This window comes from Schizosaccharomyces octosporus (assembly GCF_000150505.1).
Source record: "Schizosaccharomyces octosporus yFS286 unplaced genomic scaffold supercont6.1, whole genome shotgun sequence".
In the NCBI taxonomy this organism is placed as follows: domain Eukaryota; kingdom Fungi; phylum Ascomycota; class Schizosaccharomycetes; order Schizosaccharomycetales; family Schizosaccharomycetaceae; genus Schizosaccharomyces; species Schizosaccharomyces octosporus.
Window position 1 is genome coordinate 4,446,481 of NW_013185619.1, and position 27,895 is coordinate 4,474,375.

The 27,895-nt window shown below is 37.4% G+C and overlaps 11 protein-coding genes and 2 non-coding genes across 13 annotated transcripts; 7 read left to right on the forward strand and 6 right to left on the reverse strand.

Annotated features, from left to right (window-relative positions):
- The first annotated feature begins 921 nt into the window (after positions 1–921).
- SOCG_04579 (oligosaccharyltransferase subunit Stt3) lies at positions 922–3,462 on the forward strand. Its single transcript, XM_013162325.1, has 2 exons — positions 922–1,086; positions 1,146–3,462. The coding sequence occupies exons 1-2, from the start codon at positions 987–989 to the stop codon at positions 3,293–3,295; spliced, it is 2,250 nt and encodes a 749-aa protein (XP_013017779.1). The 5' UTR covers positions 922–986; the 3' UTR covers positions 3,296–3,462.
- Positions 2,649–4,536, reverse strand: SOCG_04580 (NLI interacting factor family phosphatase). Its single transcript, XM_013162326.1, has one exon. The coding sequence runs from the start codon at positions 4,256–4,258 to the stop codon at positions 3,467–3,469; it is 792 nt and encodes a 263-aa protein (XP_013017780.1). The 5' UTR covers positions 4,259–4,536; the 3' UTR covers positions 2,649–3,466.
- A 38-nt stretch (positions 4,537–4,574) lies between these two features.
- Positions 4,575–6,413, reverse strand: SOCG_04581 (eIF-5A-deoxyhypusine synthase). Its single transcript, XM_013162327.1, has 3 exons — positions 5,816–6,413; positions 4,973–5,749; positions 4,575–4,929 (listed from the first exon to the last, which is right to left on the reverse strand). The coding sequence occupies exons 1-3, from the start codon at positions 6,029–6,031 to the stop codon at positions 4,870–4,872; spliced, it is 1,053 nt and encodes a 350-aa protein (XP_013017781.1). The 5' UTR covers positions 6,032–6,413; the 3' UTR covers positions 4,575–4,869.
- SOCG_04582 (zf-AN1 type zinc finger protein) lies at positions 6,358–8,297 on the reverse strand. The gene has a single exon (XM_013162328.1). It carries the CDS (start codon positions 7,759–7,761, stop codon positions 7,141–7,143), a length of 621 nt encoding a protein of 206 aa, XP_013017782.1. The 5' UTR covers positions 7,762–8,297; the 3' UTR covers positions 6,358–7,140.
- An 859-nt stretch (positions 8,298–9,156) lies between these two features.
- On the reverse strand, positions 9,157–9,228 carry SOCG_16227. The gene has a single exon. It is a non-coding gene; the product is annotated as a tRNA-Gln (tRNA).
- Positions 9,229–9,426: 198 nt separating this feature from the next.
- SOCG_16228 lies at positions 9,427–9,509 on the forward strand. The gene has a single exon. It is a non-coding gene; the product is annotated as a tRNA-Lys (tRNA).
- A 1,002-nt stretch (positions 9,510–10,511) lies between these two features.
- Positions 10,512–12,922, forward strand: SOCG_04583 (glycerophosphodiester transporter). Its single transcript, XM_013162329.1, has one exon. It carries the CDS (start codon positions 10,839–10,841, stop codon positions 12,384–12,386), a length of 1,548 nt encoding a protein of 515 aa, XP_013017783.1. The 5' UTR covers positions 10,512–10,838; the 3' UTR covers positions 12,387–12,922.
- A 419-nt stretch (positions 12,923–13,341) lies between these two features.
- SOCG_04584 (membrane transporter) lies at positions 13,342–16,178 on the reverse strand. Its single transcript, XM_013162330.1, has one exon. The coding sequence runs from the start codon at positions 15,161–15,163 to the stop codon at positions 13,427–13,429; it is 1,737 nt and encodes a 578-aa protein (XP_013017784.1). The 5' UTR covers positions 15,164–16,178; the 3' UTR covers positions 13,342–13,426.
- Positions 16,179–16,547: 369 nt separating this feature from the next.
- Positions 16,548–17,955, forward strand: SOCG_04585 (tricarboxylate transporter). Its single transcript, XM_013162331.1, has 5 exons — positions 16,548–16,666; positions 16,735–16,762; positions 16,843–16,850; positions 16,923–17,043; positions 17,096–17,955. Exons 1-5 carry the CDS (start codon positions 16,631–16,633, stop codon positions 17,677–17,679), a joined length of 777 nt encoding a protein of 258 aa, XP_013017785.1. The 5' UTR covers positions 16,548–16,630; the 3' UTR covers positions 17,680–17,955.
- A 158-nt stretch (positions 17,956–18,113) lies between these two features.
- SOCG_04586 (oxysterol binding protein) lies at positions 18,114–20,573 on the forward strand. Its single transcript, XM_013162332.1, has 7 exons — positions 18,114–18,252; positions 18,302–18,314; positions 18,391–18,416; positions 18,560–18,638; positions 18,687–18,809; positions 18,940–19,252; positions 19,309–20,573. The coding sequence occupies exons 1-7, from the start codon at positions 18,179–18,181 to the stop codon at positions 19,848–19,850; spliced, it is 1,170 nt and encodes a 389-aa protein (XP_013017786.1). The 5' UTR covers positions 18,114–18,178; the 3' UTR covers positions 19,851–20,573.
- Positions 20,507–22,124, forward strand: SOCG_04587 (ribosomal protein subunit L8). Its single transcript, XM_013162333.1, has 2 exons — positions 20,507–20,673; positions 20,743–22,124. The coding sequence occupies exons 1-2, from the start codon at positions 20,600–20,602 to the stop codon at positions 21,293–21,295; spliced, it is 627 nt and encodes a 208-aa protein (XP_013017787.1). The 5' UTR covers positions 20,507–20,599; the 3' UTR covers positions 21,296–22,124.
- Positions 22,125–23,410: 1,286 nt separating this feature from the next.
- SOCG_04588 (glutamate N-acetyltransferase) lies at positions 23,411–25,034 on the forward strand. The gene has a single exon (XM_013162334.1). It carries the CDS (start codon positions 23,622–23,624, stop codon positions 24,954–24,956), a length of 1,335 nt encoding a protein of 444 aa, XP_013017788.1. The 5' UTR covers positions 23,411–23,621; the 3' UTR covers positions 24,957–25,034.
- Positions 25,033–27,375, reverse strand: SOCG_04589 (translation initiation factor IF- 2Mt). The gene has a single exon (XM_013162335.1). It carries the CDS (start codon positions 27,191–27,193, stop codon positions 25,154–25,156), a length of 2,040 nt encoding a protein of 679 aa, XP_013017789.1. The 5' UTR covers positions 27,194–27,375; the 3' UTR covers positions 25,033–25,153.
- Between the last annotated feature and the right edge of the window lie 520 nt (positions 27,376–27,895).

The window sequence follows — 27,895 nt, forward strand, 5'->3', positions numbered from 1 at the left end:
GAGGATGATGAACTTGAGTCCAAAAAAACTTCATGAATTGTAATCTGACTAACTTGTTTAATTACAAAAGAATAAAATGAGGAACAGTTGGATTAAAAAATCACTGATGAATTCTGTAATTTGGTTCATACTTAAGGGTCTTCTAGTTTCATGAACGAACGAGAGCATTATACAGTCGTCTTTTTGATGAAAAGGAAGTCGATTTGAAGCAAGCCTTCGTGGTCTAAGTATGATGCCTTTCAGGGAGCTTTGACATTCAGTATTCAAGCTATCATTCAGATATATAATAAGAAGGTGGTATAGGAAATGTGACACAGTATGTTAGAAAAAGCTCCTATACGCAAAAATTTATATTTTCGGCACAGAGAATAAATCAAACGGAAGATGACAGTACTGGTATTAGACTAGCTGTAAGTGATTGCTCTTCATCTTTCGTATGAGAATGATGGCTTTTTTTCGATAGCGCTTATGGATGTGACCGATTTAAGAATAAATGGTCATCCATCCTTTGAGTTTACGCAACAGACGTATTCTCAAAGATTTTAGTAGCCATATCCTTTGATATTTTAAGAACATTTATGTTACAAAGAATAATACACTTGTCAGAATACATGATGTACTTGGGAAGCTCGTCTGAGATGCATTACTCAATTAACTCAGCTTGTTAACTTCGATTTTTTATTCTAAGTATTACAGAATACAAACAAGAATCAATATTCTAGAAGTATTCTAGTAGGTCATTGTCAATTCGTAAATGGTTGAAAGGTGCCTTTTTCGTCAATCATGGGTTATGAAGATCCATCAACTAAGTATAAAATATGGATTAAAATATTTAATCGAAAAGATATAGAATAAATCAAATTATTTAGTGGGTTCAGGATTTTTTTGTTTAGTTATCAAAGCCTTTCGTTAGTACTCCTTCAGGCCCTGGGCTCAGTACACCGACCGAGAGCCAAACACACTGTTGGAAACGTAGCAGGTCAGATATGGGTGTATCTGCTAAGAATTCCACGAAAAAGGTGGTTAACTCACATGAAAAGGACTGGAAGATTCCTCTGAAGGTCCTCATTCTTTTCTGTATTATCGGTAAGTTCATACAGGCTGAAAATCATAAAGAGTGAATTTACTAACAAGAACACAATTAGTCACTTCTGCCTCGTCTAGATTATTTTCTGTCATTCGTTATGAATCTATTATTCATGAATTTGATCCTTGGTTCAATTTCCGTGCCTCGAAAGTATTGGTTGAACAAGGCTTTTACAACTTCCTCAACTGGTTTGACGAACGCAGTTGGTATCCTTTAGGTCGTGTAGCTGGTGGTACTCTTTACCCCGGATTAATGGTGACTTCTGGCATTATTTACAAGGCACTACATTTTCTTAAGTTAGATGTTGATATTCGTGATATTTGCGTATTACTAGCTCCTGCATTCTCTGGACTTACAGCTATTGCTACCTACTATCTTGCTAGAGAATTGAAAAATGACGCAGCTGGTCTTCTGGCTGCCGCTTTTATTGGTATTGCACCTGGTTATACATCCCGTTCGGTTGCTGGTTCATATGACAATGAGGCTATTGCAATTACATTGCTTATGTCTACATTTGCTTTATGGATTAAAGCTGTCAAGACGGGAGCTTCCTTCTGGGGTGCTTGCACTGGTTTGCTGTACTTCTATATGGTAACTGCATGGGGTGGTTATGTATTCATCACGAATATGATCCCTTTACATGTTTTCGTGCTACTATTGATGGGTCGCTATACTTCTAAGCTTTACATTGCTTATACCTCCTATTATGTTATCGGTCTTTTGTCCTCTATGCAGGTACCTTTCGTCGGCTTTCAACCTGTTTCCACTAGTGAGCACATGGCCGCTATGGGTGTCTTTGGTTTGATTCAGCTCTATGCATTCTACTATTATGTTAAGGGCCTTGTTTCTTCCCAACAATTTCAAGTTTTGCTTCGTTTAGCGTTGGGCACTCTTGTAGCTGGTGCTATCGTCGCTCTTTACTTCCTCTCTTCTTCCGGTGTGATTGCCCCTTGGACTGGTCGTTTCTACTCGCTTTGGGATACTAATTATGCCAAGATTCACATTCCTATTATTGCATCTGTTTCTGAACATCAACCTCCTACTTGGAGCTCTTTGTTCTTTGACCTTCAGTTGCTAATTTGGCTTTTACCTGTCGGTGTTTATCTTTGCTTCAAGGAGCTTCGTAACGAGCATGTTTTCATCATTATTTACGCTGTGTTGGGCACATATTTCTGTGGTGTCATGGTTCGTTTAGTCTTGACTCTCACTCCTTGTGTATGTGTCGCTGCTGCTGTTGCTATCTCAACACTGTTGGATACTTACCTTGGTCCTGATGCCGAAGATGTTACCGAAGAGTCTGCACCTTCCAGTAAAGCTACTAAAGGTAAACCTAAGTTATTTCAATATTTCTTGTCGGGCTCCTCAAGCATTGGTATTTACAACATGCTTTCTAGAATCATGGTTCTTGGTTCCGTCACATACTTCCTCGTTCTTTTTGTCTACCACTCTAGCTGGGTGACTTCAAATGCTTATTCTTCTCCTACAGTTGTATTGTCTACTGTTTTGAATGATGGTAGTTTGATGTATATTGATGACTTCCGTGAGGCTTATGACTGGTTGCGTCGTAATACTCCCAATGATGCTAAGGTTATGAGCTGGTGGGATTATGGTTACCAAATTGCTGGTATGGCTGATCGTCCTACTCTCGTCGACAATAACACTTGGAATAACACTCATATTGCTACTGTTGGTAAGGCTATGTCCTCGAATGAGGAAGCTGCTTATCCTATTCTCCGTAAACATGATGTTGACTATATTTTGATTATTTATGGCGGCACCCTTGGTTTCAGCAGTGACGATATGAATAAATTCTTATGGATGATTCGTATTTCTCAGGGCTTGTGGCCTGAAGATATCATCGAACGTAACTTCTTTACTCGCAGTGGAGAATATCGTACTGATGATGACGCTAGTCCTACTATGCGTGAATCTTTGATGTACAAGATGTCTTACCATGGAGCTTATAAGCTGTTCCCTCCAGGCCAAGGATATGATCGCAGCAGAGGTCAAAGGTTACCATCCAAGGATCCACAACTCTTTACTATTGAAGAAGCTTTTACTTCTATGCATCATCTTGTTCGTTTGTATAAGGTAAAGAAACCTGATACTTTCGGAAGAGATTTGAAACAGGTTTCATTGTTTGAAGAAGGAAAGCGTAAGAAGATCCGTCGTCCTACGAAAATGAACGAACGTCCCTTAAGGGCCTAAGAAATGATGTTATGCTTAAAAGTACATTCTTGTATGATCTAATTTGGTAAGATATATGCATCAATCTTCGATTACTGTAGATGTTATCTTAATAAATATAACAAATTTTGAAAAGCAAGAAAAAGGTATATATAAACACTGTTTCGATGACGATTCGTAGCATGTATGTAATCATTCCTGTCCTGTGTTTACGACGAAATTGGGGCTCTGCTTGTAATCTTCCATAGCTTGATCTAAGCGTTGTAAGTTCTCATCTTGCGAAAGACTGGAATCCAAACGGAAAGGGTGTTGAGATATGTAGTTGCTAACATTTGGAATGTTTTTCAAATGTTTCAAGTAGCGAAGAGCACAAACTAACGTAAAATCATTTTGATAATTAAGCCTTGTATGGGAAAAGTCTGAAACGTGGATATGATTGAATGGATGAGCAGCACACTTTATATCTGAGTCGTCGATGATGACTGTATTATACTGAGACCAATCGACAAGGTCTTGGTTTCGGTCTTTTTTTAGCATTCCCCAAATTATATCTAAGTTTTTGAATGTCTGCACTTTGGCATTATAATGCGCTGTACTTAACCCCATATTTTCGCGAGTCCAACAGGCTGTAAGAGACTTGATCTGGTCAGGAGTCATGATACATTCTAGCATCGCATTAACGTTATTACGCCTTGAAGAACTATAGACCATAACAGAGTAGTTTGAGAATGCATATTTCAGAAAATTTTTGACACCCGGACGGGGGATTGCATTAGAAGAAGCATTCGTCACGGACGTATGTGAACGGTCTTTCAGAGGTCTACATAGAAGCGTCCCGTTCAGATCTAAAACGAGTAATTTCCTATTGTCGGTTTCAATACCTTTATCATGGAGCCTTTCGAGATAGGATTGTGAAGGTTTGGGTGTCATTATGCGCCTAACAAATTGGGATCTTTTTGCAAAATGTGGAAATTGACTAAGCATGAAAAACGCTGATAATCAGATTAGAATCGATGGAACACTGTTTTAACTTTCAGAAAGGAACGAAACATAAGTGTACGAAAAGTTCGATTATTAGTGATATTTTATTTCCTGCCAAAATAAAGCTCAAAAAAAAGTCAATTGACGGACTGTGTTTGAAACCTTGGAAAAAATGGTTAGTATATGAATGAGTACGGTGTTTACAGGTGAACTTCTCCAAGAAAGTGCTTTCAAAAAACTTGGGGGAAGCTCCTAAAAAATTCCTTAGGTTGCTTTTTTTTACCAAAAATATTGAAAACTATTCATAGAATGAGCTCTAATTGTTTTGTAGAAATAATATACCTGCGAGATCGACTATTGAAAATATTATATTTTATTTGACTTAAATCTATTAGATGCTTTTATAAGGGACACATGAGTGAAGTAATAGCGCATAGCCATCTCACAATCGAGAAGACAAGATGATATTGCACTCACAGCGGTTCTAGGAGGTGACTATATTAGATTTATGATAAATATTCTTTTTTTTTAAGTTAGTTGAAACACTTTACCAGGTAATTGCTCTTTTGAGGTTTAGTTAATAAACGAATAAACCAAAAGAATACGATTTTAATTTACTTTGCAAAAGTAGCAGCCACGATTAGTGGGAAAAGGAGACTCACTTCACCATATACCTAGATTTGATTAGAGACGACACTATTGATTTGGGAAGCTTACCTTTACTCTTTTGGCATCCGAACGAATTTTTCCCCAACTGACGGCCTCATCAGGTCGTGCCCCGGCATCGCTTCCGTCGAATTCATTTCCGGAATTAATGTACACACTCCAGTCAGCACCATTACGCATCAAGTTCGCATTACAGATATGATGCTTCACAATACCACCTCCGAGAATAATGATTCCCGTTTTGTTGGCACGCACGGCGTGCGAATTGACATTACGGATATCGGCAACGATATCAAGATTAATAGGACGTGGATCGGCCTTATAGGTATGGAAATAAAGCATATCACCGATGGAACCATCTGTTAAAGCAGGGCAATAGACGGGTATATTGTTTTTGTAAGCCCAATAATAAACGCTTCTCTCGTCATCGATTTCCTTGCCAAGACGATGAATGAAGGAAGAAGGAGTCCAGTGGGTACCAAGAGTTTCTTGTTCCTCGACCATCTTATTCAAAATCGGCATAAGCCACTCTTCAAAACGACAATAGTTGTCATTGGGTACAATGAGGTTACCTATACGATTCAATCCTTTTTCGCGAAGACCCTTTCCTTCCATGTGGAAGTCACCAAGATAAGTGGGACCAAGGCACTTGATCAAATCTTCTTCTACACCTCCCGCAGTTGTTACAAGGACGTCAACGCGTTTGTTTTGTACCAGATAACGCAAAATTTCACGGATACCGGAAGAAATCAGATTGCTGGTGTAGCCAAGGAAGATAGTAGCCTTCTCACTCTTTCCTTCTGGGGGATTGGGATCACGCCAGTCTTTCTGAATTCATGTTAGTCTTGTAATTTGAAAGAAAAAAAGAAGTCAAATATCAAATATATTCCATACCATTTCGTTGATAATTTCAATTGCTTGACTAAGGTGTGTAGCCTGAAACCCCATTTTTCCATAGGAATGCATCAATTCTTCAACAGAAATGCCAGATCCTCCATTCTTCTTTCGCTCATCGTAATGATTGAAATCGGGACCTTCAACAATAACATCCATTCCTTGGGGCTTTTCAGAAGCCACAAAGACAGCATCTTTCGCAGAATTTTCTTCCATTATTCGTATTTTTATTAACAAGAAATCAAAAAAGTATTAAAGATCCAAAAGATTTAGTTACTTCAGGTTCAGATGACCACTACCAAGATTCCAATTTTTTTTTTTTTTTTTTTTTGCAAGACTAACAATTTTGCAAAGTTAATAACAGAGAATTGTTAACTTTGAACAATCAGACAAATACGAATTTTAAACCAACGAACAGTTATGGATTTGTCCGTAATCTATGTTTGAATTGTTTTGTTGGGTTGGGAAGATACTAGCTGTGGTACGCTATAGATTTTAAAAAGAAATTTAACAGAATGAGAAATATTTGAAAAGATATTTAAATAAGTTGAACCAGAATAAATAAAACAATAAAACATCAGACAAGAGTTGATTCTTGGTTCATACGCAGAATGAATTACCTAAATGAAAATCAAGAAAAAGATATATGGACAGTCAACGGAATGCCGAGAAAATGTCTACTCAAACAAGAGGACAGCAATTCCAAGGTACTTTACTTAATATTGTTGAAATGAAATATAGAAAGGAGGTAAATTTAGAGACTATTATATATTTTTAAGGCCATAAGTATTTTCATTCGAAACATGTATGCGGATTATGGTGCTTTGTAGTCAACCCATTACCATGCCATTCGTGAAGATATCTATCATGTCAAAGAAGAATGCGAATGGAAAAGAGAATACAACAAAACAAAAGAAATGAAGTTTAGGAAAATCGTTTCGTTGACTAGGATGCATAATAAACAAGATAAGAAAATAAAATAATCTGTTAAGGGATGCTGCAACAAATCGGGAAGCAAAAAGGAGTTTGAATATAAGTTAATGTGTTCGTAAAAGAGTAGATCAGGAAAGCCACGAATGCAGGTACGGAAAGGAATAATCATTCATAAAAAAAACATTAAAACAAGGGTGAAACGTCAGGACTATAGATTCGTAAAGGTTCACTGAAAGATTAAAAGATCCATGAAGCATACAGTTGGAACAGAAAAAGGCGGAGGTTGAAAACATGCAAACAAAAAGTATAGAGCAAAATTCAATCAATCGGTTGGAAGAAAATATGGCCGGGAAAGTGAGTAAAAGCCAGGATTTGACAAATATGAAACTAGTTTATACTTTACTTATTAATCCGTCACAATGTTCTTTTTCTAGTTTAAGACGATTTCGTTCATGTTCCTCCTTGCGCAGATTCTTGAGAGCATTGCAATTATGGTCTTCCATGAGCCGATGAGCGGCACAATAAGCCAGATCACAATGTATGCAGTGACCAGCCAGGCGAAGAGTCATTTTCGTACAAGTGGGATGTGAACAGCGTTTTTTGAACGGGTGGGAGGAAGCGCTAGGCTTGGCAGAATTTTTTTCTGAAGACGGCAAGGGAGGAATCGTAGCTTTATAGTTTGATTTGGAAAGGGAAGAAGAGAATTCCGAAGGGTGCATAGGTTCTACGGTCAAATAAAATGACAAGGGAGAAGAGTCATCAAAGACAGAGTGATCCAGTGGGGAAGAAGACAATGGAGAAAAGTAAATTATGGAGTCTTGTAAGATTCCATAACTTTTGCAAGTTAATGCCATATTGAGACGGGTGCCATGGTAATAAAAGCGATAAAACAGTTTTGCATTGTCGGGAAGGACACCCTGACGGGACAGAAGGTCGAAGATTTCTCCGATAATCGTATCAGGATGAATATCGATTGTATAAGAAATTCTGCCGGAAATAATTTGGAGTAACATGAAGGCGTTGTGAAAAGGGCTAGCTGAATCAAGAATTGTAATGAACACAAAAAGGGAAACCTTTTGTATAATGAAGAAATGAAGAAATGAAGAAATTCAATTCAATCAAAGGTTAGAATGGAGTAAAGCTTTATGCCAGAAAAGGAACAAGGGAAGCAACAAAACGGATTCAAACCGGGGAAACAGTAAGCAAGAATATAAAGAATTCTTAACAAGATAAAAAGTAATATAGAGAAAAGGAAAATCTGACTTCGATACGCAATTAGACCTAACGAGAAATCAGTTCATTAGCAATTCAAAGAGAACAGCAATGAAAAATGAAAATAAATAAGAAAATAAAAAGTTAGTTAATATTTCTGATAGAGGAAAAGAAAAAAGGATTCTTTGAAATCGGTTTTTGTATTTAGGAACGGATCTAAATATCGGGACAAGTTGTTTGGAAATGGCAATTGGAATAGGGAAAGAGTTGAAAGCAAGAAATGGGAAAGGGAGAAGGAAGTGGGTGTGAGAGATTTGCTGCCTTTATAAATTCTGTCGAAAGTTCACGATAAGGTTGTCATTGCGTACTATAAACCATGATTTGCTGGTACGTTTCGTTTTGTTATACTGAGGAAGGCGAATGCTTAACAAAAAAGAAGGCGGTTTTTATAAATAGAAATAAAGCAACAGAAGAAAAAATGGCAATAACAACAACAAAGGAAATCAAAGGATCCTCCAGTCTTCATAAAAGGACATGCAAGACCTGGCTAGCTTATTGAGCTGGATTTAGTGGATGGATGGCTTTTTTTTGTATTCTCTCTCTTTAACCTGAACACGCTTTTTCCAATTGTTATGGCACGAGACATTGAGGTCGTGTTTCTTAAACAGAAAGACTGATGCAATTGAAAAGCTGAAAGTACTTGGAATGGGAAGAGGCTTATAAAGATGTGAACGCGTTTGGAGTGTATACATGCTGTTCTGCATTATGCTTGCTTTACTGTACTATGCTTGTTATGCTATGCTTATTTTGTTAACATAACGTTTATGCTACTAATTGAAGAGTAGGATGAAATCGTTAAATTTCGAGTTTACGAGGTTGATAGAAGGATGCTTGAGGAAAAAGAAAATGAAATTTGGTAAATGTATTTGAAGAGCGTTTCGAATTTTTTGGATTGAGTTCATTTGAGGCAAATATTTTGTTTATTTACATGATCGATCCAAGAGGATACTACATCAACAAAAAAAAACGTACCTAAGCGAAAGTACTGTTGTCCGAAGGGAAAAAGATGAAATCCTTCAGTGGAAAGACTTTATTCACTTAATTGTTGCTGCCTTTTTCTTTTTTTGTATTTCCAAAAGCAGAAAAAGCAAAACAGAAAAATAAAAATAAAAAAGGAGAAAACAAGGAGTTTTACAAGGTCGTACTGGGAATCGAACCCAGGTCTCGAGAATCAAAATCTCATGTGCTAGCCATTACACCATACAACCGCTGTTGCTAGACAAAGAAATATGACTTATCTATAAACAATTGCGATACGCACACAGCTTGTGACATTTCATTTGATTATTTGAACAAAGCAAATTCCGATCAGCGCAGCGTAATCAAGGAACAAAAAAATGAACTTGGAGTTTTAAAAAACCTACTGGACGTCTCTAATTCTTTTAATATCGGGGGTCGATAACAAGTCCCGGGTAGCTCAATCGGTTTAGAGCGTCTGACTCTTAACAAAGTCATCAGAAGGTTGCGAGTTCGAGTCTCGCCTTGGGAGTTTTATTTTTTTCAATCAATTTCTTGACAGCTCGTCTATATAACAAATTCGGGATTCAATTTTGTGCATGGCTAATCATTTTATCTTTTACGAAACCAATTTTTTTTCCTATTTTTCTTCCTTTCTAACAGTTCCCTTATTACCACCCTGTATAAAAAGTTTTTATAGCGATTTACATTGCGTCGGAAATCTACAAAACGTGCGTTTACGCGTTTCCTCATAAAACAAAAAACAATACCCTTTTTAATACATTTCATTCTATTCTATTGCAACTTTTTCTCTGTTTACAATCGCAATAAATGCCAACTTGGAAGTTATATTGACTACCGCGCAACCGACCGTATTCACCTCGCCTTTACCAATTTATTTTTTATTTATTTATTTTTTTTGGTTTGGTTTTTGATTCTTCTTTAATTTTCATTTCTTTGTGACATAATCAAACAATATCGGTTTCGGTTTATTTCTTTTTTTTTTTTCTTTTTTAAATTTTTTTTTTAATCGCAACACCCGAGGGAAGTGTGAAGTCATCCGCGGCCAGGCTTTTCCGACATTTGTTTTCTTCCTTTGTTTATGTTATCATGTTGGCTGGACGGTTACCGGTAAACGATTAAAGGTGCGACATTTCAATACCCGAATCTCATATCGGTATTTGATCGGTATTGTCGAGTTTCAACCAATAATATGACTTAGCTTATCCAATAAAAAAAGGAAACGACACTCTAAATTCCGAACGTGCCCCAAGTTACTGAAAGGGATGAAGCTAGTTTTCTAGCGAAGCTTTTCCAGCTTATCGGATGAACTTTAAACCAATTTACGTTTCCCCTCGTCCTCACATATTACGCAACTAACAAAAAAAAAAAAAGAGGGGGTCTTTCCATGTCATTCGAAAGACGCAACGTATGTCATTTTCACAAAAACATATAAGAAGCCGAACCCACGCAAAACTTTGTCAGAAAAATCCTTTACCGGACCACAATATTTAATAATTAATTCCTGTTTATAATCAAGGTCTGAATCCTTTACTCATACTTCTTTCATTTGTTTTTTTTTCTTTTGTGTGTGTTTTCTTAATTAATTGTCATATAACGTTTTAGACCATTTACGAGTTTATTTTAATTTCGCATCGCATTCCTTTTGCTAACAAATATCCTTCTATTGCTTTAGCGAATTATCCCTACGGTTTAATCTTGTATATACATATCTATATATACTTTTTTATATATACATAGATAAAGGGCAAACTCGGTTTATTTTTTTCTTTTGTTCGTTCGTTCGTTATTAACCTCGTTGATTGATTGATAATAGACATTTTGTTAAAGGTTATTCAGTATGTCGTCCGATTCAAGTTTTTCCTCTCTTCATAAGACAGAGACTCAAGCTATCCAGGATAACAAGTCGTTTAGCGATACCCACTCCAACAAAGTTGCTAGTTCATCGAGTTCGTCTCAACGTTCGGAAGACTTAAAAGATGATAAGAAGGATGTCTTTGACTCTTCATCAGAATTGGAGAAAGGATCCAATCATTCGACTAGTGAATGGAAAAAATTCTTTGAAGTCTTCATTTGTGGTGTTGCCTTGATTTCCGATGGCTATTGCTCCAATTCTATCGGAACCGTCATGACAATTCTGAAAAAACTTTACCCCAAAGAGACTACCACAAATAAGTCCATGCAAGATGTCGGTATGATTGCTTATGTCGGTACTGTTATTGGACAATTATCGTTTGGTTGGTACTCTGACTTCTTTGGTCGTAAGAATGGTATGATTACTGCTACTCTTATTCTGTTGATATCTACTGCTCTTTGCTCTGGTGCTTATGGATACCACGGAAGTATCAATGGCATGATTTCTGCTTTGATTGCCTATCGATTTTTCCTTGGTATCGGCTTAGGAGCTGAATACCCTTGTGGTTCCGTGGCTGCTTCCGAAAATTCAAACCAAATGAAATCTGGTAGACGCCATGGTTCTTTTATTTTTGTAACCGGTTCTGCAATTGACATGGGTTTTGTTTTAGGTGCCTTCGTTCCGTTCGTTTTAGTATGCATTTTCGGCGATCATCATCTTCGTGCTGTCTGGCGTTTGTCGATCGGTTTAGGTTGTGTCATTCCTCTTCTTCTTTTGGCTTTCCGTTTGCCGATGAAGGAAAATGGTATCTTCCTGAAATCTCGCATTCCCTATTCTAAGATTCCATGGCGTGTCGTCTTACGTCTCTACGGTGTTCGCTTTGCTGTGATTTGTCTCGTCTGGTTCATTTACGACTTGTCTGCGTACGCATTTAGTTTGTATTCCAGTACTATCGTAAGTGGTATTCTTCCTCCTAATGCATCCATGGCTAAAAGCTTTGGATGGAATACTCTTATTAACACTTTTTACCTTCCTGGTTCTTGGTTAGGTTGTATTTTCTCCGACATTATTGGTCCTAAGTGGTGTTTGGTTTCTGGTTTAATCTTACAGGGTACGATCGGTTTCTTTATGTCTGGTTTCTACAATCAACTCGTTCACCGTATTGCTGGCTTCTGTGTTATCTATGGTGTCTTCTTGTCATTGGGTGAGTACGGTGCCGGAGGTAACATTGGATTAATAGCTTCCAAGACTTCTCCTACTGCTGTCCGTGGTATCTATTATGGTCTTGCGGCAGCCATTGGAAAATGTGGTGCTATTGCTGGTGTTTATGCATTTGGCGGTGATCAAATTCAAATTTACTTTTATGCTGCTAGTGGAATGGCCATCTTTGTTGCCATCTTATCATTTTTCTTCCTTCCTCATATCAGTCAAACTTGCATTGAGGATGAAGATCAACGCTTTATTCAAGCCTGTATCGATTCCGGCTATGGAAATCCTTATGACCATGAAGAAACTGTACTTGCCAAAGCCTAAGTTTCGTTATCTTGATTTTTACGTTTGCGATGTTGGAATAAGTGATGAATGAACATATAACGCGAAAAAACTACTAACTTATATTTAATTTTTAAATTATTGCAATGACTTCCCCTATATACATATTTGCTTTTTCAAACAATCAAAAAAAAAAGCGCTTTTATTTTTTGACTCTTGAGTTCAACCTCAGGAAATCTTCCTTGGTTTTTGGATGTTGATATTCTTCGAGTAGACGGCATCTCGGCCTAAGGTATATTTTCTGCGCCAACTCAACTTTGGCTTTTCTTTTTTTCTTAAAAAGAAGAATAAGAACAACCAGAAAAAATTACAAAAGGAACACCGATCTAATGATTTTTGATCTCCTCCAGAAATTATATTTCGTTGTCTCAGACTAATTTAGACAGGTTTTTTGGGTAGAATGGTTTTAACCTACATCGAATTGTCTATAGAAAAAAAAGGGTATATAGATTATAGAATTGTGTTTGGCAACTTGTATATAGTTAATATTATGTTATATATATTTAATTGAAAATGGAAGAACTCATGTAACAGCTCAATTTTATATGGTATGATCGTTTGGGCAAGAATTAGAATAAGATAATATAGAAATAAAGGTTAACACTGCTTGCAGTAGGCTTCGGGTTAGCTTGTTGTGAAAACATTCTCTTGATATATTAAATAATGTTCACTTATGTCTATAAAATAAAAACCAATCTGATTTTTCAGATCTGGATGTTGACCTGAAGTTTGCAAAAAGTCCCTGCAAAAGTTCTAAAAACAAATTTTATTCTCTCTCTATTTAAATTCCTATAAATACATTTTGTAAATTTGTACATTATAAAAACTGTTTTTCCTATGGTTAAATGACAATGTATGATCGTTGCCATATTTGTCCCGTTCCTCTCCAATCTTTAAATCTACTGTAGTAGCTTCGTACAGATAAATCGAACAAGAATATGAAGTAAATAAACGAAAACAAATATATTTATTAACAAAAAACAAAAAAAACCTTATCTACATACAAATACACAATTCGGGAATTAGACAACAACACTTGTTTCATGGTTTTCTTCCAAATTTTGATTATCCAAAAGGCTACGAACACGTAGGAATGCGAAATAGTGCTTAGCGGTTATCTTTCGCATCCGTTTTCCTAACAATATCATAAGGAACGATGTGAAGATGATAAAGAAGCATAAGACACCAATAGAAATGTAGGTTTTTTCGGTTCCAATGCTATCGATCCAGCTTTGACAAGCAAATGTAAAAACATAACCAAAAGTATTATTAATTACAGATACAGCAACCATGCCTTCAAGAACCATTCCTGGATACGCGTCCATCAAATAAGCCATTGCGGTATCACCAGCGCAACCCCATCCGAAACCTATACATCCCAGACCAACATAAGAAGGAGCCCAATGCCAATGACGAGCAGTTCCGATGCCAAATAAAAATAGACCCAAAGGATTAATTATACAAGGAAGAATCATCATCCAAAGACGCATCTCAGCTTCTTTGACACCCTTGTTACGCTTAGCAAACCAAATTACTATATAATCACCCAAGTAACCGGCGTAAAAGCATCCAATGGTGGCTCCAATAATAAGTGGAACGTTCATAATTGCTACAGCATTATCACCATAATTATAGGGTGCTTCCATCCAATCCTCTTCCATCGTAGTCAAGTAAAACGTCAACCAAGCATTTTGAGCGCCCCATTGTAGACCTGAATAAATGACAGCAGGGAAAAGAAAAATGTGCAAGGTTTGGACGAGTCGTACTACATATTGTCGGAAACCCCAACCAGAAAGTGATGTGGCAGGGGTAATTAGCGCGATCCGTTGCCAATAAGTCGGACGTTTGTATGTATCCATGGAAGCGCCCGTAAACTCTTTCACAGAAACTTCGTTTTTAGGTTTGTCTAAAGAATGATCTTGATCATCCTTTTTCTCTTCATTTATTTGTTGATCGTCTTCTTTATCTTCATCTAGTTTCTGAGCACTTTCCTGGGTCGCAACAAGTCGTTGTCTTCCAATTTCATAGGCTTTGGTACGATCAAACGCAGTCTCTTCAAAAGTAAATAAAAAGAGAACAAAGGTAATGGCACAACAAATTAGACCCCACCAACCAATCCAGCGCCAGCCTTGAGAGGAAGCGACGTATCCAGCAGCCAAGGGACCAAGATAGGTACCAACGGAGGTAGAAAGAATGTAAATACCAATTTTAATACCACGCTCATGTTCGAAAACAATCTCAGATAGAGAATATTGTGTTAGAGCTTCTGAGGCCGATTCACTGATTCCAACAAATGCCTGATTAGCAACCGAATTTGGCGTATCGTTCGTTTTAGCAAACCATAGAGAACCTAGTATACCAAACACAAGGCAAATCATATAAACACAACGTCTTCCATACAACTGACTGGCAGGCATAAAGATATAGGTAAAGTAGCCAACGCAGATAAACAAAACACCAGCGGCATTGTCCATGGCGTCGTAAGAAATACCAAGCTGTTCATTCATTTGATCTTGGGCAGAACCAGCATCGTTTGCTATAGCACTGGTAACCAAAGTAAACACACAGATCAAAGCAATGTGCCAGTTTTTTCTATATGGTTTCCAATTTAAAGGATCGTTTGGATCATCGGACGGCTGAGGTTGAAGCACAATATCACCATCACGTTTCAATTCACTATTTTCCGAAGAAGCGTAATGGTGATCTTTGACCATAACGGTCGTTCCTGGCAAACCGTCTAAGAACGTGTCTGCATCCATGGTATTGAAAAGAATTGGTAAAGTTTATAACAGATCTAGCGTATACTCCGTTAAAGGACTCTATTCAGTAAAGCAGAACAAGAAACGAAAAGCGATAAGAAAGTGAGGCATACAAAGGCAATTATATAACAAAATTAAATCCAAATGCCGAAAATTAAAAGATTAAAAGAAAACAAATGACCAAGAGATTAGAAAACAAACAGAGCTCGATATTCCTTTTACCTGTACTATACAGTACAAAATCCAATGTAAGCCTTCTAGACTTTTAAAGATAGCTTGGTAATTGATGAATAGCAACTATTCTGAACAATAAAGCAAATAATCCCGTCAAGATGTATGTTTGGGAACTTTGCAGTTCATGAACCAACAATTTCTAGATGCGTTAAGCAAAACAGAATATGAAAAAAAAAAAATTTTTTTCTAGGAAAATAAAAAATAACACAATCCAACTATAAACGGAACTATGAGGCGTCTATATAGCTTGTCGTGATTAACGGATCTATCTGACTAGACGACGTCGGATAGAAAAAATTCTACAGAACCGGAAAAGAAAAGCTCAACGAGCTAGAATGAAAACAAGAAACAAAAAGAAAGAACAACTTATAGATGTAGAGCTCACCAAAATATATTCCTAAACCCGATCCGAAGAAGGAGTGTAGGAAGTGTCAAAAAAAAAAGTTTTTTGCAAGCAGATTAAACAGTGGCAGAAACACCAGGAACTAAAGATTTAAACACGACCGTGTCTGTTGTATTCCACGTTAGGCCTGAAACTGAATCATCTGTCAACTCATGAAGAGCTATAAAAGTGATTGGGAAAAAGCAACTTCAAAGAAGCAGAATCGTGGAAGACCCGATGATAAGAGAAATGACGTACAAAATGTAAATAAACAAAAAGAAAAAAAAGAATGCAGGATTTCAAAAAATAAGAAAAATATAATGTATACAAGATAAAGGTTTAAAGCTTTGAAATTATAGTAATTGAGACGTTGATGTGTTTCATTTAAACTGGTTTTAATAATAAAAAGAAAAAGAAAAGAAAAGAAAATGGAAGAAAGAAGACCTATTGCTAGCAAAACTGGTTTATAATAAAACTCATCAAATCAAAAGTATAATAAAAATTACATAAAGAAAGATAGTAAGCGTATATAACCTTTAAATTATGTTTGTAGACCTTTGCATTTGTTTGGATTCTATTAAGCGTTTAGTATAATTATTCATGAAAGCTTTTGCATTCTGATGAACGATTCTTCATTTTTAGAACCTATTAGAACTATTGGAATCAAAAAGAATATATTAATATATCATATGAAATGTTTGTTTCTCATCCTCGTTTCGCATCAAACGGGAATTTGAAAATAATTTCACCGACCTGACCTATATGTGTCATAGACGTCCAGACTACCGCATTGACTACTTTCATTCTGGTGTTTTCTTCTTTTTGAAGGAAATAGTAAGGTTTTCTTTGTCATGCAAGAGAAAGAAGTTCAATGGAAACCCATGCTGGTAGGCTTTCTTTCCTCCTACAGGAGTGTGATTTCTTGGATGGTTTATTAACAAACAATTTCGTGCAGATCGGTGGTGCTGCTGGACTTGTTGCAGGTATGTTTTTATCAATTGTAAATGGATTTTTTATAAATTTTCGGTTGGTTTGGTTCAACGAACTAATGCATTATGATTAGAAACTTTGGTATGTCAGAGACGAGCATACATATCATTCCTTTTCGGCAAACTCTGTGATTAACTATGTCTAAAACTTTAGGTATTTCCTATATCAACTATTATTACTAGAGTACAGTCATCAAGTCCCTTTTACCAGGCAGGTGGTTTTAAGCATTTATATCGAGGCCTTAGCAGTGTTTTAGTGAGCACGCTTCCTTCAAGTAGGTCAAACGCAATATTTTTTGATGATATGTTAACCTTGTTTTAATGTAGCTTCGTCGTTTTTCTTTATTTACGAATATGTCAAGCAACGACAGCAACCTGGTGTCCGAAACCATCTTGTATCAGCTTCTGTAGCTGAGATTTTTTCTTGTGGTATTTTGGCACCTGCAGAAGCAATTCGGCAGCGAGCGCAAACGTCGAAGATGTCTGTCTCAAAAATTGTTTCCACCTTTTTTCATTCTCACAAAGATGCTTGGCAATCCTTTAAAGGAATGTGTTTACGAAATGTTCCAGCTACAGCATTTCAGTTTGTTCTTTATGAAAAATTCAAGTCGAATTTTTCACAGTCTGACAAATTGTTTGGGGCTCCTAAAGGTGCCGCTTTAAGTGGTGCCATAACCGCAGCCGTTCTAACTCCCTTAGATGTTATCAAAACACAAATTAATTTACAGCCTGATGATTACAAAACAACAATTCGAAGAACTTACCAGCGCCACGGTGTCTTGGGGTTTTTTAAAGGTCTTTCATTACGTGTCTTTGCTACTTCTTTGGGTCTCTCCATATACTTAGGAACGTATGAGTATTTCAAAAACCATATACATATCCAGGGTCTCCGTGATACACATTTCGAATAAAAAAACTTCTACTAGTTGACAATTTCCACCCATGTTCGATGAATTGCTAATCCAAAATTAGAGAGGTCTACAGTTATTATTATTTTTTTTTTTGGATTCAGATTAGGTTCCCATGCAATCTCTTTGTTTGTAAACCATCTTTTTAGTTGAAATGAAAATTGTACCCTCTTTAGTGCCATTGTGATTTCCTGTGATTCTCAACCTTTTCATTGTATAGTAAATAGAAAAAATCATCAGATTTTCATACTTCTTAACAATAAACAAAAGTCTGCAACAAAACACTTTTCGTTCTTGTATTCATTTTTTTTGTTTGTTTGTTTATAGTGAATACCGTTTCATGGTAAAAACATTAGTGAGCTACCTTAATTTTCTTTATGGCAGTGGTCTCGGCCGCCTTACGATTGATCATGCTTCTTCTGGTCAGATGCACTATCCTTACCCAAACTCACTTGGAATTTTGTCTGCCATTGAAACCTCGTATCCTTTGCATATCCTCGTCATGAGTAGTAAACAGACTAGTTCAGACGATTCTCGTGACAGCGAGGGAAATAAAAAGATCCGTTCAAACACCAAGTACGTTGATTTAAGCTTGATAATTGAATACTAACTTTGTTTATTCTAGAAGTACTTGGTTGGTATGCTATTAAACGGAAGGAACACCTTCTGCTCTGAATGTGGTTTGATGATTTCGATTATTAACAGATTTCAAAGTCTTTCCTGAAGAGTATCGCTACATTGTAAGTATATTTGAACGATTTCGTTTGAATGACCGACGCAACCACGTCAAAGGAGAATCTTCAACGAGAAATGACTTTGAGCGTTACAACATTTGATTCTACAGTCTCTATGCCATAGTACCATTTGCTAACGCTACTTTTAGTTCTGGTGACTTATCATCCTTAACTGCACCTTCGTTCATCCTTTCAAGCACATCTTTGATTGAGTATTCAGCTTATTGGGTATGCATTCCGATTTGATGAACATGTTATATTCTAACAATTCCATAGGCTGAACATCCCGACCTATTTGTTTCCTTACCTTCGGGGAAAACTCCTTTAGAACGTCAGCTGTTGGTAACCAAGTGGTTTGCTAGTACATTAAAGAACCAATACGCTACTCGTAATGAACGTGTATGTAACAAAAATTCTTTCTGCTGTGCATATTTCAATGCTGATTTTACAATCCGCAAGATAGAAATTTGGGATATGGACCGCTTAGGTTAATTCACAAAAAGTGACTCTGAAACTGACATCAATTTAGTATGGCTCTGAAAAGAAACCTCTGAACCCTATCCTGGGAGAGTTATTCTTCGGAAAATGGTCGACCAATCTGGATAAAGATACTGTTTTGACTGCTGAACAGGTCTCTCACCATCCTCCTATCTCTGCGTACCACATTTACAATGAAGCTGCAGGTGTACGCTTAGAGGGTTACAATGGTCACAAGAGTGGCTTTTCAGGCCCTCATATTCACGTAAAACAAATTGGTCATGCCCGTTTAACACTGGAACCTCACAATGAGGTATACTACATCACTTTCCCTCTCGTTACATTAGAGGGTTTGTGGTATGGATGTAAGTCTTTGATATACTTGTAGTTTAAAGTTTGACACGAGTACTAATATGAATAGCTCCATATATCGAGTTGAACAAAAAGTCACACATTATTTCCACCTCTGGATACGTGACTACGATTGAATACAGCGGCAAGGGTTATTTTACTGGAAAGAAAAATACCTTTAAAGCATCCATACATCAAACGGACTCGAAGCCCGAACCTCTGTATCGTATAGAAGGATCCTGGACAGGGATGCTAAAACTTGCGAATAGCGAGAATCTTAAACGTGGCATTTGGGAAGATTGGCTTGATTGCACAAATTATGCACCCGTTAACATATCTGTTCCTCCCATCGAAGACCAAGGTGATTTTGAATCTAGACGCGTTTGGAGAAACTTTGCGATCGCCTTGGACTCGGGGGACTACTCAGCTGCTAGCCAAGAAAAGTCGAAAATAGAAGAGGAGCAGCGTCAACTTAGACGTCAAGAACATACGAATAATGAAACTTGGCCACGAAAGTACTTTGAATGGCAAGAGTTGGATGAGGGCTTTTTAAAGGCTACTCAACCTTTGAGGTCCCCGATAGAAGAAGGTTTCTGGAAGTTTAAACGATAGATGATAATGCGCCAACGCTTTTTCTATAGAAACGGGCTTCGTTGCTCGTTTTCTTTTCATTATTACGCATCTGATGCATGGCCATATATCCTCTGGTTTCGGTTTCAATGTACGTTTATCATTGTCTTTTCAATATAAGTAGTCAATTTTTTATGCTATTCGCTACGAATTCCTATCCAACTGTATATCACTTTGCATATCACTGCAAAAGGGATGTCATATAAGTTTATTTTAATAATAAAATCATTTATGTGACATTTTGTGACCTATACTATTCACTGTAGTTGAAATAGTATTGAGCTTTGTGATCCATGCTTTGACACAGACGCTAGGCATTTATTCCCTCCAGTTTTAGAAGAAAAGGAACAACTGTTACTATCGTTCAATAGAAGGTTTGACTTTTAATTCCATATCTTAGCTATTTACAGTAGACCCAGCGGCTTTCACTTTAAAATGCCGGGTTTGTTTCCAAAAGAGCACTAGACCAGAGACGAGAAAATAATTAGCTACAAAATTTTTTATTTTTACAATTTTCAAAGACATATCGATCTTAGATTAAAGAGGCATTTGAGCTTGCCAAGTGCGTATTCATATACAAGTTTTGCATGACTATGTCTTTGACTCTGCACTCTCCTCTCCACTAGCCGACATTGCCAAAGGACCGAAATTTATGAGATTTGCATCCCTTCATTTTCGTATCTAATATTTACTTTTGCTAATTTATTATTATAATCTTTATTTCTTACAAAATGACCAAAACGGTTAATTTCCGAAAATTGGGACGGCCAAGTGCTCACCGACAATCATTACTAAGAAGCTTAGTGTATGTGTGATTTATATTTCTAATTTTATAAGTATTACTTTAGGAATTGATAATTAACTATTTGTACAGAACATCACTGGTAAAGCATGAGAATATCCAGACAACATGGGCTAAAGCCAAAGAAGCACAAAAGCATGCTGAACATTTAATTACAATGGCCAAAAAAGCGAGTCCTAAAAACAATCGACGGGATTTGGCACAAGGGATGATTTTTGAACCAAAGAGCACGTTGAAAAAGGTGTTTGAGGTACTGTTGCCTAGATACAGTCAACGGAGATGTGGGTATACGCGTGTTTTACGATTGCCTCCTAGATATGGAGACAACGCGCCTCAAGCTATCCTTGAATGGGTTGATGGATCCAAGGACACTAGATTCCACATGACGGCAAAGGCAGTTGGTGTTGCTTTAGCGCACAACCGTGATTTACATCCAATGACACAAGTGAATATGGAAAAAGTTTTGATGTTTAGGAAAAATGGCAGACAAGAATTTGACCAGCTCGTGGAAAAAGCAAAGCAAGAAGAATTGACACGACTTCAAGAAGAGTACAAATCTGAAAAGGAGATTGAAGAGAAACCCTGGAAGCGCGGAGACCGAGTTCCCCTCCCTAAGTATGTTTAAACTATTTTAGCCATTCCAATAGGAATGAACAAAGCTAGTGCATAACACACCTAGACTACCGTACCGAGTGTTTAGAGATAACTTGGGAGCGAGACGTAAAGTCGACTTGATGGTAGATGGGAAAGTACTTCGTCGTTTTAATTTTCCTTTTGGTAAGATGACATTTAAAGATGTGTTTCTTGATTCTTTGTGGATACCATTGCATGTAATGTCAGTTGACAATTGTACAAGAACGAGCAATTGTAAGATTCTGCTTTAAGAAACGTGAGATTGCAGTCATGCATGCGAAATGTTTAGAATTGAATATTAAAAAATAGAATGAAAGCAATAAAAGAGACTTTGAATCCAAAACATTGATTTTAATATTCGTACTTATACCTATTCCTACAGATATGCCAATGCCTACCTATATCCTATACCTACTCTACTAACTACACGTGGATCAATATGCCTACCTGCTCGCTCTACTATAACTTTCCAATGTTTTTATAAGGATTCAATCATAAGTCACCTTAAATGAATTTATGGCTCTACTGTACTTTACCAACTTTACCATACGCAACGTATCACAAGTCGCTAAAGCACTTAACCCATTGTACCATATTACGGTAAATAACAAACGGAAGTGGCAACATGCTTGACACCTTCCATTATCTAAAGGTTCGTGATCCTTAGCATACATGGAATTCATTGGACGATAACAATTTAGGTTCAAGTAAAATTACGTCATTACGCATGATACTTCTACCTAAACTTTTGAAAGTCAGACGGTCTATATATAAGGCAATTCCTCTTTTTTCTTTGGTATGGAGTTTTGTTTTAAGCAATCGTTGTTGTGGTTTTTTATTTTTTCTTAACAAAGCACTGCATCCTACACGGTAAAGGTGTAGTATTTGTGAATGGAAGAAGTATTAGATGCCAACAGCATTTGCTTGAAACAAAATCTTTGCAAAAGACAATTTGAAGATTGAAATTGTCTTGGTGGTAGAAGAGAAAGAACTATAAATTTTTGATTTTTTTTTTAAACTAGTTTTTGGTATTGTTAAGTTAATATTCGGAAAGAGTTTCATGATCATTTCTCAAGCATGGTATAGCTTGAGAAGTGTGTATTCGTGAACCTAGGAGTCAGGAACTGCTTTCCCAGTATGTGTGTTTATATATATCTATATATTTATCTACATTATAAAAGGTTTATTTTTGGAAATTTTTGGCGGAACTGTCATTGAAACTTTTTTTTTTTGTTTAAACTTACGCTTACATGGAATTGTGTGAACGTAGAAACAAACTGATTGACGAAAAGTGAATTGAAACAAAGAGGTGGATGAACGATCTTTTTAAATTGGAACAGTGAATTGGATAAACACTATAAAACGTTTGAAATGATTAAAGCGGAACCAAAAACATGAAAGAAGATGTTGATGATGAAACGTCAGGAATAAACCAAAGATGAAAAGAGAGCCCTCAGACAATGTATGATGGAATGAAACGATTGAAATTAAAACGATTGAATCCCCCAAAAGTTGGAACCTGTGAAAATTGATGAAAAAAAAAAACGAATTGAAATGAAAAGGACGAAATAAACGAACAAACGAGTACTCAACAATATGAATCCAAGATGAATGGAATGAACTTGAAACCGTCGTCGTATCAATCAATCTTCAAACAGAATTTCTACATGCAAAAGCAAGGTTTTTATTGAAAATGTTAAAAAAGGACTTTGCGTGAAATCAAAGCAAAACAAAAAAAACATGAAATTACGGTTGAAACGATCAATCAGAAACAAACAAAACAATTGGAATGGACAAATGAAACAACGGAGGTGGAGGCTTTTTGTCTGTTCTAATTGTTTTGTTTGTTTCTGATTGATTTTAAGAAATTTGAAACAGGGCTGTGTGAAACCAATTCATTATTCTTTACTGAAATGACTAGACTGTATTCATTCTATTGACTTGATTCGCTTGCTATAGATGCTGAACGATTTTTTAACTAGTTTTTTCAATCGGACTTGACTCGTTGTCGTTCGTTAAACCGACTCAACGGTGCAAGCTGCTTCTCTTATTTTAAACGATCTTGGAAGGGAAAACCGATGGAATGGTGGACGTGCATTGAAAGAGAGAATCAACGAAGAACAGAACAAGATGAAAATTTCATGAAAGAAAACAAACACTCGAAAGGGATCAGTCAAGATGAAAAGAATTTCATAACCTAAAAGAAGTGTGTTGTTGGATCATTCATCGATCTTGAAATCTGAAGGATCAGACAAGATAAACGACCCTCATCTCCCTTTGACAACAACTGTTTTCTTTCCTAAACCATCACTTCAAGCATGAAAAACCAATTCTTTTCTCGTGTTACTGCGTATGGCAGAGCACGTCTGGTAGGGACTATGCCAGACAAAAAAAAATTTATTAGTCAAGGTGGGACGTATCCTAAGGGATTCTTGATTAATGGTATTTCCTCCGGCGTAAAAGCGAATGGTAATAAGGATTTAATGGTTTTGTTTTCTCCTACTCCCTGTAATGCAGCAGCTGCTTTCACAAAGAACGCATTCCAAGCAGCCCCTGTTCAGGTCTCTCGTTCGGTTTTACAAGAAAATCATGGTAGTGGAATCCATGCCCTAGTCGTCAATAGTGGATGTGCAAATGCAGTTACCGGAGAAGGCGGTTTACAAGACGCTAAAGCAATTGCAAAGACCACAGATGAATTAACGCAACCACTCAAGAAGTTGTTGAACAAAAATGATTCTTTGTCTTCTACTTTATTGATGTCCACTGGAGTGATTGGTCAACGATTGAAACTCGATAAAATTCAGCAAGGACTTGGTGTCGCTCTTCAAGACATGGGATCTTCTCATCAACACTGGATGAACGCGACGCAAGCCATCTGTACCACGGATACCTTTCCCAAGTTAGTTTCTAAGCAAGTCAAAGTAGCTGATCGTGTTTATACTATTGCTGGTACCACAAAGGGTGCTGGAATGATTAATCCCAATTTAGCTACTCTTCTTGGATTTTTCGTCACAGATGCCCCCATTGCTCCTGATGCAGTCCAGTCCATCCTTCGCCATGCAGTCACAAACAGTTTTAATTCAATTAGCATTGACGGTGATACCAGTACAAATGATACCGTTGCTTTTCTTGCCAATGGCGCTGCCGGTGGATCTGAAATTACTTCCACCTCTGTAGAGTACGAACCCATTCGCGATGCCATCACCGGTCTTTCTCAAGACCTTGCAAAGCTGGTTGTTCGTGATGGTGAAGGAGCAACCAAGTTTGTAACTGTTCGTGTTCATGGGGCAAAGTCGGTAGAGGACGCTACAATCGTAGCTTCTACCATTAGCAATTCGGCTTTAGTCAAAACCGCCTTCTTTGGCGAAGACGCCAACTGGGGTCGTATTCTTTGTGCAGTCGGCTACTCTGGTGCAACTGTAAATCCCGCTGCAACTTCCGTAAGCTTCGTTCCTGCCGATGGCTCCGAAACATTGAAGCTTCTTGTCCGCGGTGAACCCCAAAACGTGAACGAAACTCGTGCTAGCCAAATTTTAGCACAAGAAGAGTTGACTGTTGATGTCGATCTAGGAAGCGGTCCTTTTGAAAAGACAAACTGGACTTGCGATTTCTCTTATGATTATGTGCGCATTAACGCTGACTACCGAAGCTAAAAATTGTATATAGTTAGAAGTATTTTTGTTTACAACATGAATCATTATGCATAATAAATATTCTAGGAAATCAACGTGTTTTTCGTAAAAATGTTTAGACGAATAAGTTTACATCTATATTATTTATTATTATTATTCATTCTATGGACTGACTAAATTGATTTATCATAAATACTTCACCGCAGTTCCATAGTTCTCTAAAAATCTGGAGTGCGATATTCATCAACATAACTTTGAATTTTATCACCTACTCGTATCTCCAGAATTCCTTTTAATAGAATACCACAATCTCTGCCTTTGGCTATTTTCGTCACTTCGTCTTTCAAATGCTTCAAACTTTCTATCTCACCTGTCCAGATGATTTTCCCAGCACGTATTAATCGAACTTTGTGTGCCTTTTCTAAAGTACCATTGGTCACACGGCAGCCAGCAACGGCTACACTTGATTTTTTACGACGGATATCAAAGATTGCTTGTACAGTGGCTTCACTAGGCACGCGTTGAACCAAAACGGGAGGAAGACGTTCTCGAAACAGGTTCCGAATTTCTTCCATCAAGTGATAGATAATGTTGTGGAACAAAACCTTGACTTTACGTCGTTCAGCCTCTCGAAACGTGGCTTTTGGAACAGGAACGCCAAAAGATATGATGATAGCATTTGAAGTTTCTGCTCTCTCAATATCCGTTTCCGTAACAGGACCTACGGCGGCGTATAAGACACGCGTTTGTAAATCTTCATTTCGTAGTCCTTTAAAAAAATCGATAATGGCTTCGGCAGAGCCGGTGTCATCGCACTTTGCGATAACATTAAAGTATTCTTTTCTATTTTCAGGAGTGCTTTCCGTAGTTTCTGATGAATTTAATCGCTGTTCTTCAAGTTGTTTGTTATGAGATTCAGCCAATTGGTACAATTCCTGAGCGTCATTGCGTCGAGCAATATCGGCTAAAACTTCTTTGGCTTCGGACTCGTTCTTCACTTGGAATACATGGTCACCTGCCTTGGGTAACTCTTTCCAACCAAGAACTTGTGCAGCTTGACCGGGGAGTACTTGCTTGACTCGTTTGTTGTTTACATCTAGCAAAGAACGAACTTTACCCCAAGAATTACCAGCTACCAAGAAGTTTCCGGAAGAAAGAGTTCCTTGTTTAACAACTATGGTAGCCAAAGAACCGACACCTTTAGCTACAGAGGATTCTACAACCCAACCTTCTAAACGATCTTTGGGAGAAGAGCGAATTTCTAAGATTTCGGCAAGGGTCAAAATAGCAGCTTCCAATTCGTCAATGCCAGAACCGGTTTTACCAGATACAGAAACTACTTGGGTATCACCGCCAAATTCCTCAGCTTGAATACCATAATTCATAAGCTGTTCAATAACCTTACGTGGTTGCAACCCTGGTCGATCGCACTTGGTAATTGCTATGATGACTGGAGCATCCGCAGATTGGATGTGTTTGATGGCCTCTACAGTTTGCGGCTTTACACCATCGTCACCAGCAACGACCAACACGACCAAGTCAGCAATGTTTGCACCGCGCTTACGCATAGCTTCAAAAGCCATGTGTCCAGGGGTATCGAGGAATGTAATTGACTTTGAACCACTATCGAAGGGGACTGTAAAAGCGCCGATTTTTTGGGTAATACCACCGTGTTCTGAAGCGGCAATACTAGACTTCCTTAAAGCGTCTAATAGGGTGGTTTTCCCATGATCAACATGACCCATTATTGTTACGACAGGAGGTCGCAAAGGAGCATTTGCATGGGAAGAAGTGGATTTTTTAGGAGGTGGAGTGGAAGCGGAATCTGTATGTACTTTGTAGCCATACTCTTCTGCGATTAGACTGGAATATTCAAAAGTGAGCAAGTAGCTAGGGGAGACGTTTTCAAAGCCAAGACGAGTTAAATCTCGCACTAAACGTTGAGTCGACACTTGCAGGTGGTTGGAGAGGGAAGAAACGGGAAGAACAGGTGGAATGAGCAGGGGACGAAGTTGTTTTTGTTTACGGGAAGCGGAATATAAAGGAGAGCGACTTCGGTTTGTACAAAGGAGAGATGAGTGAAACGAACGTGCGGGAAAATGAACAAAGGATGAAGATGCAATGGGGAAGGATTTTAATTTCGAAGGGATTGCTAATAAAGAAGAGTAGGGAGACGTAAACCAAAAGAAACGGCACCAAGTCTTCGACTTGGGCATGCAATTGGTGGAAAAGGAAGAAGCGTGTTTGGTGAAGTTCATCTCGAGAATGCAATTAAAATACTGAAAGAAATGATTACATATATACCTATAATACTACATATCCAAAATTCAACTAAGCAAGCAAAAGGCACGCGTGAAATCCAAAATTGGGGTTTTGTTTACAGTACAGGCGGACGCTGAGGGTCAGAATGTCGCTGAGGTTGTCGGATACGTTGTTACCTTGGGAGGACAGGCAAGTGACAATTGCGGAAATAACCAAGGGTTCAAACGACAAAGTTGCTTTCTAGTATATTGTTGTATAGATCCTTTTTAACTTTATAACTATGATAGTATAATACTGGGTCTATATACAAAATCCATGGAATGCTAAAAAGCGTTGGGTGGTGATTACAATGTAAACAAAGCATAAGAAAATGGTATGGAGAGTAAAAAAATAAAAAGTCAGGACATTTTACTTGATACATATGTGAGAAAAAGGAGTCGAGGACGTCGTATTGGTTTGTTTTCGATCGGTGAATCGCGCAGTCTCATTCGTCTTTTATTGGTTTCGATACGGGACAGTTGAGTGTTTTCTTACATTTTTCATTAATAGAGAGACCAAGATTTTGTCATTGTAATCCTCGGTCTTCAGTCATACTGGGTAAAAAAGGAAGAGAAAAAAAATTTATCAGATCATATGATGAAATGCAACGAAAAAGACATTTCAACAGTTTACAGTCTCATTAGAAAAAATAAACAATA